The following is a 9,624-nucleotide window of genomic DNA, read 5'->3' as shown; positions in this document are numbered from 1 at the left end:
AGAGTTATACACGCCTTTGACTGTTAATGGGAAATTGTGGCATTAGAGTATTGAGATCAAGTCAGATAATAAAGGCAGAAATAGAAGATTCTAGGATACAGTTGGATTCTGAAATTCGTACTTTAACAATGACTAATTGTATACAATCTGGATGGGATATAAAACAATACTTTTTCTATCAAAAGCATACAAAATCAGGGATACAAAACAAATAGCAAAAGAAGATTTTTATATGTTTTATTATCAATGCAGTTAGCGTAAGTGAGATTGAAGCACTGTATGAACTGTTCAAGAAAATCAGTAGTGCTGTAATTGATGATGGACTAATTAATAAGGTGAGTTGTGCCATCTTTTGCTTTGCCCTTCTATCAATGTGTTATGAACATATGAAATTTGTTTCCTCAACCTTTCTGAATGATGGATTTCTTCCTAATCTACCCATAGAATCATAAGTTCACAAATGTATTATGTTTTATGTAAAATGCACTACTCATCAAATTTCCTATCATGTATTGCATTATTTGTTTGTGTTTTTAAATATTGTCTTTTTATTTGTTTTTATGGTTTCTTTATTTTATATGGCAAGAAGAATTTCAGTTGATTTTGTTCAAGACAAACAAGAAAGAAAGTTTTTCTCTAAGAATAAAATCAGTTTTAACTAAAATTGAATTTAAAACCAGTTTTAATCAAAATCGGATTTAAAATTAATTTTAAACTAAATTTAAATTTTAAGATCAGTTTTAAAAGTTTTTTTAAAAAATAAAATAAATTAGTTTAAAATTAAATCCATAAATTGGATTTAAAATATATTTAGATTAGTTTTTTATAAATCTAATCTATACACATCCTTACGTCTAATCCTTAATTATCAAATGGTTTAGTAATAAATATCGTGAAAAGTGTCCAGTCGCATGAAGAGTAAAAAAATATATAAATAAACGCATTTTTAATTGCAAAAATATATAAAAAGTAAATTTAGAGTAAAAAAAAATGAAATTTACTTAATTTTTATAATTTATAATAAATTTTAATTAATAATTAAAAATGTGTTAAAAATGTCATTAACAATTTTTTTTTGTTATTTTATACTGATAGTTATAGTTTCATAATTATATTTAAGGCTTTATTAACAAGCATTTAAAACTGATAAATTTTTATTATATTTGAACTTTATTTTCAATTATTTAAAATTAATTTTATGAATTAATGGTTGAAAATCATTATTACAAATAAATAATAATAATGATATAAAATATTGAACTTTATTATAAAATATCTAAAGTTTCTTTTTGGTGAATATATAAGAAATTAACGAGAAATTGGAAAAAAAAATATTATTTGAGTTTTTTTTACAAAAAATTATTTAGATTTGAAAATTAGTTATGATTTTTAAGTTATTTTAAATTTATTTTAATAATTTTTATTAATAAAAACATTAGATGATTTTTCAATTTATTTTAATAAAATTTTCATGTATTAAAATCATATTTACTTTAAGATATTTATTCAAACGTGGCGCAAAATGATAGTATCCATTTGCAATTGTAGGTTTTTTTAAGTACAGGTAAACATGTATCATTGAGATATTGTTTAAAGATTAATATATTCTTAATATGTGCTTCACAATTCATTCCTCTCTGTTTAATATTTAATGAAATGTCCATTATAATGGACATTTTCTGACAAAGGAGACAAGAACAAGTTCATAAACTGTGTCAACTAGACTAATTATTAACTGAAGCATTATCATTTTGCACATATATTCATATAATAATTTCATTTCGAGATTAAATGTCAATTCATAATTAACTTAAACACAAATTATATAAGAACTATTTGTCTTAATAAAAAAACTTTTCATCCCTCGCAAGTGGTGAGGATGCGTTGAACAGATTTGCTAACATCTAATTTATTTTTTTATAATCAAAATGCCACATTATTTTACTAAAAACTCATTGATATTTTTTTTTATTTTAAAATTATTTTTCTCTACTTCAATGTACAATGAAAAAAGCTATAAGTTAATTATTATTTCTAATCTTATTTATTAGAAATAATTTATAATTTTTAAATATAAAAAATAAAATTTCATTTTCAAAACATTAATTGATAAATTTTTTATACTCTTATTTATTATAAAATTTGTATCATAAAAAAAACGGAGTCAGATTCATTCACTTAATACTATGAATAATTTGTAAATAGAATATAAATTTATAATTATTCTTGATAAATTAGTAAGAGTATTGTTAATCATTATGATGATGTAATAATGATACTTAGAAGTAAAAGCAAGCCAGACTTTAAATCAAACACGCAAGAGATAAGAACTATCACCTTCCTTTCCGTCAACGTATGCATTTTTAGTCGCCCAATAATTAGTAGGGATGATCTATTGATAAATGCTTTCTCTAACTCATGTCAAATCATGATTCATGCATGCGCATTAACGAAAATTAGAATCAAGAAGATACTAATTGAGACGTGCACGGAATTCCTCAGTCACACGTAACAACAGTGTATATCTTAGGAATTTGAAGCCTTTTGATGATTCAGCATTCACCAAGCAACAAAATACCCGGGGCCTGCAACCCATATTTCATGTTTGTAAAGCTTATAATTTAATATGATTCCAACGAGACCAAAAAGGCAAATACAAATAATTCTAACGACAAAGGCATTGATTTGATGTGAGGTTTTCTGAACTTGTTTTTCACTAAAAGCAATTAATTCAAGTCAACCAAACTAGTTGGTATTGCCTAACAACATGTGAAGACCATTGCCCAACACGAGAAACCCCCAAGGGCTAATGGCATATATACTGCATTATATATCGGTACATTTTTGGATACATGAATCATCTCCATATGCAATAAACTAATGGATCTGTACAAAATAACAAAACACTTTGTCTTCCTATATTTATCTTCTGTATTTTTTCACCTTTCTTTACAGAATAATTCCAGCTTCTAATCCGTCTGAAATCACGAATTAATGTATGCAGATGTTCAAGAATAAAAGCTTGATTTACATCTTGCCCTTTCCTCAGCCATTATCTGACATTGCCAAGAAGATCAACAATTGAACCTGCTTTAAAGAAGGTAAATAAACAACTAAGTTCGAAATAATCGCTGAGGATTTCTGGCATGATATGCTTAATTTTATGAAACGTTGGAGGAGCTTGGATTTCAAATTTCTATTGCACCCTGAACCAAATCCAAACAATCTGGATGCCAAACAAAAAATGTTTTCTAAACCCTAAATCTCGTGTTAAACGAGAAGTTTAAGAATTTTAAGGTCCAACTAGGTCGAACAAGGGTTCTGTAAATTACACAAATACATGTACATAATTTAACAAAATAAAATATACATATATTATGAATGCAAATATAAGTAAAATCACAGAAAAATATTGAACCATATATCGATCTGATTAAGCATATCAAGTATTAAACTACATATATTTACTAGTAACTTTCTCTAACTTATGTCAGTGCAACATCAAATAACTAGAAAGGTAGAGGAAAATTTTCTCATCCTATGCAAGTCCCACATCGAATAATAATCAAGAGGTAAAGGTAAAGCTTCTAAATATAATTTGGACACAAACCATTCTTGCAAGGTTGCAATACATATTCCTATTTGCCCCCATTGGACAAACTAATAGCAGAAAGTCCGAATTTTTATCATAAATCAGGAACCAAATCAATTCAGCCTAGTGAAAAGACTTGTAATAAATTAATTAAAAAAAGGCCTTCCTCAAGGCACTGGTTGAGGATCAAAAACAGAATTTTTATTGACACTGATCAGCATTTTCATTGAAAAAAATGTGTGAAACAATTCAACCACATGACCAGTTCAGATAGATCAACCGATACAGTACTAATTTACCCACCGGTTTTAAAAATGCATCGTTTATTTTGCACTTAACCTGACCAGCCAGAGGTATTCCTGCTTGGACTGGCTGGTCTGTCAACGTTTGTAAACATTGGAAATAATCTGCTCACTACAACGAGGAAAGTATAAAACTCTTTTTTATCTTAATGTATGTAATAATTATTCTTTTCTTATCATAATGTAATAATTTTTCCTGGTTGGAATTTAAGGATGGTATTGACAAACTGGGGAGAGCAATGGAATGGAGATAATGCAACTTACCTCTCAACAACCAAAGGAAAGTTTATTCCTTGCTAGATTTTGTCCAAAAGAAGCCCTTCTTTCTCGTTTGGTGATTATCTAACATGCACTTGGAACTCTTTGACCCAAATGAGAAGTGTCTCTTCAGAAGAGGTTTCACATTAGAGGTTCTCCCACTGGAACTAGATTCCATTCTAGGAATTTTACCTTGACGCCCTCCATCACTAAAGTGATCAAACATAACAGAATCATCATCAATATCACTGTCCACAATTCGGTTCCTAGATTTCTTATTTCTAGCCTTCAAATCCATTTCAGCTTTCAGAGCTTTTTCAGACAACTTATGAGTTTGCTTCTCACCAAAAGTGCAAATTGGGCAAGCTGGATCATACTTATTGACTTCGGGTGTCAAACTCTCCAAACATTCAGCATGATAGACATGTCCACAAATAAGAACAGAAACTACAGATAAGTCATTACTTGCAATTATCTTTTGGGTGCTCCAAGAAGACTTCTCAGTTAAAAGTTTTGAGCAAACACCACATGTTTGAAGATCAGCAGACTTTGAAAACTGACTATTTGATCTAACCAACCTTTCACAATTAAAACCAAATGACTCACTATCAAATGACCAGCTTTCTTTCTGGGAAGTGTCCATCAACTCAGAAAAGCCAGGCCTAGACCAATAATCTGAAGATCCACCATGGGAGTGCATACCAGATTCATTGCACCATGAAGGAAACACTGGCCTTTCTTCAGATACATAAAAGTTGCTAGGTACCTTAAATCCCAGGATTCGGCTATCAGAAACTTGTCGTAGTAGTTGATGTCCTGGGGAATGGCAGGGCCTTGAAGGGGTTGAGCTGGATGGAAGTGGGTGACTTTGTGATGGTACAGGAGATACTGACAATGTAGTAGAAGAAGGCAATCGTGGAGGTTTTGTGGTATACGGACATGATAGGGTTGATGATTCTGCCAACTCCTTCACCTATAAATGTGATTCATAAGTAGGGAGTGTATCAAAGATTTCAGATATAAACTACGAACAAAAACATAAAACAATAGCAGATTCCTTCACTATTATAACCTCACCCGTTCCGTGCTTACATTCAAGGTGACATTCCTTGAAATAGATTGATCTGATATAAACATAAACAAACATTGTCAGATCTATTAATCAACAAGTTGAGCCGAGCAAATAATTTACCAATGGATCAATTAAAACAGGGTCAGAAACATTTTTTAAGAGCACAATTGCTGTCTTGCATGGGTGCTTATGGATAATCTAGAGAAGATACAAAGCAAAACATGCAAGGCCACTGCAAAAGCACATAATTACTGTTTATGCTTGTGTAGACATATAAGTCCAATTTTTTTCAAATGGCTCTAATACACAAAATTTTCTTAAGTATGGACACTCATCCAAGATAGTGTTTTTAAAGGGAAATTTTCATGATCATGGCTAACAAGATTTTCCATTCCGTTTTGAAACTAAAGGGACTTAAAACTAAACATTTAAAGTATAGGTGCCAAAACCAAAACTGAGAAAATCATAGGGACTAAAAATGTATTTAAACCAAAATTTTTCCTGCATTACTAAATAAACAAAATGATGCCATCCCTTTACCATCTTTTTTCATTTTCCATTTTTTGTTTTTATTTTTGTGCACAGTAAATGTAGTATAACTAAGGCATTGGTTTGCACCTATTTCTAACAGTTCATTCTTCTTTTGTGGTCCCATTAAATTTAAAATTATTATCTAATTCGCTCTATATTTGCTAGTGTAATAATAAAGTAATATAAAAAGCTAAATCTGTTCCTGATATGGAATTATCATTCTAATCATATTTACAGCTAATTTTATTTTTGTTTTCTTGTTTCTGATAGTTTATGAGAAACTTAAGTGAAATACATCACCATGTTCCCAAATTTAATGTACCATACTGACTAATTTTATGTCTTCCACATATCGTTGCAATTATATGTTCCATTCTATTTAAAAACTTCAACCCAAGTAGGTGTATAGTTAAAACCAGAGAGTTGATTCCATGAAAGTTACCGGAAGATGAATTTATCACTTGTCCAGCAGTTCCTTCAGCAGTAGGGGATTTTTTCCATCTATTCCTTTGATAATTCTGCAACGGGCTTCCATCCTCCGATTCATATGATGATTCATTTTTATTCTCCAATCCATCATTCCTGTTAATACCATCAGAAAACCAATCAATAGAAGTATCTTCACCAGCTACACGCCCTCGATGATCCCACCGGAAGCTCCAAGTCGGAGAACACCGAATATTACGATGCAAGATTTCACTGGCTGGTCCACTCTGTATAGTTTTATCTTTGGCTGCAACACAACAAGCAGCACCCATTCTGAAATGTTTCCGTATTTTGCTTCTCACATTAACAAAATCGTCCCTAGCACGCACTTATTCCCTGGGTGAAGACTGCTCTCTCACTGTAACAGTGATGAGAAAAACTATACCATCAATTGTAATGATCCATAACATGACAGTCCAATGCATAATCGAAGAAACAATAAAGAAGAAATACCAATCGTTACTCAGCCAGTATTCTTGCAGAAGTAAAACACAATTCCAAATTAAAATACCCCAACAAAAAAGAATCGAACATAAGATAAAAATAAGTAAGAGAGCCCAGTTACAAAAGGGTACGGAATAAAAGCGAGGGCAATCAACTATTCATTGAATCAACATAACCTAGACTTCCAAAGAGGTTAGGCTTCACTTCTTCAGCTTAAAAAGGCGTAAACTTGGGCAAAATTTATCATCAAATTTTTGCAAAAGAAAATCATCCCTAAATTTCCCCCAAATTTTAAGGGGATATACTAAACTTTACCTTAATTTACAAAGCAACCAGCATCGAATAAAATATTAATAGCAGTGAAATGAACCCAATACAACAGAGTTCAATCAGCACGGCCATAATATTATCTATGTAACAACACACTTCATCAACTACAAGTATTCTACTTTCATCTTACTTATTGGAGTTACCAACCTCAAATCACCACAATAACTTAATAAGAAAACACTTCTAAGAACACAAAACAGCATGAGCCAAATAAATACACTTAAAAGAGTTCAAATATGATACAATCAAACATACCAAAAATAGAAAGAAAAAACAACTCAGCACTCACTCTCATACACTGAAAAAGTCAGAACGATCTGAAATCAATGCTGAAACACCGGAATTCGCAGTCAAAACCACCGAATTTCCATAATACTAAAAACAAACAGTACATTTATCAAAATATAAAGTAGCGTTACGTGATGGAAGCGTACCTTTAACGGAAACAAAGGGGAGAGCTGCATCCCGTTGAAATGAAATTGTAGAGAGAGAGAGACAGAGAGAGTTTTGTAAAGAGAAAATGAGTGAGGAGAGAAGGGAAAGGGGAAGAAGAGTACAGAAGACGAAGCGAGCGGCGCCGTCTATTCTGACGCCGTTAGAGGGTCTTTGTCATTGTGTTCGCCTCTTTAGGGTTGCCGTTGCATGTTACGGCGTTAGTTGATTACGTGGTTAACTTTCTCATAATTTTATTTTATTATTAGGTTTACGCCTTTTCAGATATATTTTTTTCTCTCTATATAAATTTATTTTATTTTATTCTATTTTATTTTATGTAAATTGATAATGTATTTAAATTCTTATTTTAACCCATTAATGTTTTTAAGCAAGGCACGCGTGATTATTCTAAAAAAAATAATATATAATACAGAATAAATTTTTTGATTAGTTTCTAAAATTATGTGCATCAAATAAATTAATCTTTGATATTTTTAAAAGGATAAGTTAATATTTTACAAATGGTAAATACTTTAGTTTGATTTATTATTTTTGTGTGTAAATTTTTTTCCTTAAATAATACTAAAATGTTAATACGATGTTGTTTAATATAATTTTATTTACTAATTTGATTAATTTTCATTTAAGTTTTATTTGAATTTTATGTTGAGAAGGAAAAAAAAAGATTATTATCATTAATTCTTATTTGAAAGTTAATTAAATATGCAGATAATGATTAAGAAATTTTTTGAAACTCTTCAAAACTCTTACGAGTTTCTTATTTTGGAGAGTTTTAGTAACTTATATAATCAGATTTATTATTTATATTTTTATTTATTAGATTCAATATTTAATTTTTCTATTTTTAAAAAAAATATAAAAGAGTAATAATATTATTTACATGTTAAATTCTTCATTTTCTTTCCTTCTTAATTTAAACATCTAAGAGAGGAGAAAAAGGATTAAATTTTTCCTTTCTCCTCCCCTCCTAAGCTATTCAAACTTTTTCCTTCTCTCCTCACTCCAAATTTTTAAGTAAAGCCTTAGACAACCTCTACCACTAGCCTAAGCTTTAATCTCGCCTTTCTCCTCTACAAAATTACTTCCACTCCTAATTTGAGCTTGATGTTGGAAGATTTAAGGGATATGAGATGATATATAATGTGTTCGAATGCACTATATTCAAAAGATAGGAAGAGGCATGAGAACCATAGAAGTTTGGCAAGGCAATAATGTTAGAGGGTAAACCAGGAGACATGAAAGTCTTGCGAGAGAAGGAACTAAGGAAGGGAGAGTGAGAAAATGTCAACGAGAAGGAGAGAGAACACGATGGTGGAGGCGTTGAGTTCACTGGTGACTAAGACTTGAACGTTATGGATAAAAAAGAGATGAAAACAATGTCATTTTGAGATAATGGAAAGAGAAATAACATCATTTTGACATCTTAGATATCACTTAATAATAAAAGTTAACACTTTTATAACCATTAGTTAAATTAAAATGTCTTACATTTGTAAATTGAGGATTAAATAATTCATTTAAAAATTTTAGAAACCAAATTTCTTAATGTTCACAATTAAAACTTTTTTTTTTATCAATATAAAGTTTTAATTTAAGTTATGGATTTTATTAGTTAATTTTTCCTCTCTCTTTTGAAAGTATGATATACTTTTACTCAATAAAAATATGATGATATAAAACTTTTATGAAAATATTATTTCTTTGATTCAAAATTAACATTAATAATTATTTCAATTGGTTAAAAAAAGGATGCATAGACACAAAAAGAAATAATTATTTTACAATTAAAATATAGTTTAAATGAAAATCTTATCATAAAACTTACATTTCCATCATAGATGAATCTTTATATATTTCTTATAGACTTTAAACTTTGCCAAAATTAAGCTCATTCCACTTTTCTAAGATCTAAATCATTTGTCATTTTGGTGTAAACATCACTCTGCAATGTAAAATTGCTGAAACAAAATAAGTGAAAAAGTGATTTTTATTTAAGTAAAAATAATTCGTTTAGACTAATTTTTTTATTTTAATTAAAATTATAAAATAGTTAAAATTTTATATTTTTTCTCTAAAAAATTGCTTAAGTGAAACTAGAATATATATATATATATATATATATATATATATATAATATTTCCATAGGCTAGCTC

At 29.5% G+C, this 9,624-nt stretch overlaps 1 protein-coding gene across 5 annotated transcripts; it reads right to left on the bottom strand.

Moving 5' to 3' along the window:
* Positions 1-2,665: 2,665 nt before the first annotated feature.
* Positions 2,666-7,541, bottom strand: LOC113864595. Of its 5 annotated transcripts, none has more exons than XM_027498492.1 (5): positions 7,450-7,541; positions 6,198-6,599; positions 5,230-5,276; positions 4,159-5,125; positions 2,666-3,087 (listed from the first exon to the last, which is right to left on the bottom strand). In XM_027498492.1, the coding sequence occupies exons 2-4, from the start codon at positions 6,511-6,513 to the stop codon at positions 4,181-4,183; spliced, it is 1,308 nt and encodes a 435-aa protein (XP_027354293.1). In that variant the 5' UTR covers positions 6,514-6,599; positions 7,450-7,541; the 3' UTR covers positions 2,666-3,087; positions 4,159-4,180. The 5 variants fall into 5 exon arrangements, with proteins under 5 accessions (XP_027354293.1, XP_027354296.1, XP_027354294.1 ...); XM_027498495.1 differs by having other exon boundaries at positions 2,686-3,087; positions 5,245-5,276; XM_027498493.1 differs by having other exon boundaries at positions 2,686-3,090; positions 6,198-6,595; positions 7,446-7,505.
* Between the last annotated feature and the right edge of the window lie 2,083 nt (positions 7,542-9,624).

This window comes from Abrus precatorius, unplaced genomic scaffold (assembly GCF_003935025.1).
Source record: "Abrus precatorius isolate BTA unplaced genomic scaffold, Abrus_2018 Scaffold4, whole genome shotgun sequence".
In the NCBI taxonomy this organism is placed as follows: Eukaryota; Viridiplantae; Streptophyta; class Magnoliopsida; order Fabales; family Fabaceae; genus Abrus; species Abrus precatorius.
Note: the sequence above shows the minus strand (reverse complement) of the source record. Positions and strands in the feature narration are given on the sequence as shown.

Excerpts from the sequence above, each read along its gene's own strand:
- LOC113864595 (XM_027498492.1), bottom strand. The coding sequence starts at position 6,513 with ATGGGTGCTGCTTGTTGTGTTGCAGCCAAAGATAAAACTATACAGAGT. Across the intron at positions 5,277-6,197 it reads AGTGATAAATTCATCTTCCG|ATCAATCTATTTCAAGGAAT; the intron begins GTAACTTTCATG and ends TGTTTATATCAG. Across the intron at positions 5,126-5,229 it reads TGAATGTAAGCACGGAACGG|GTGAAGGAGTTGGCAGAATC; the intron begins GTGAGGTTATAA and ends TCACATTTATAG.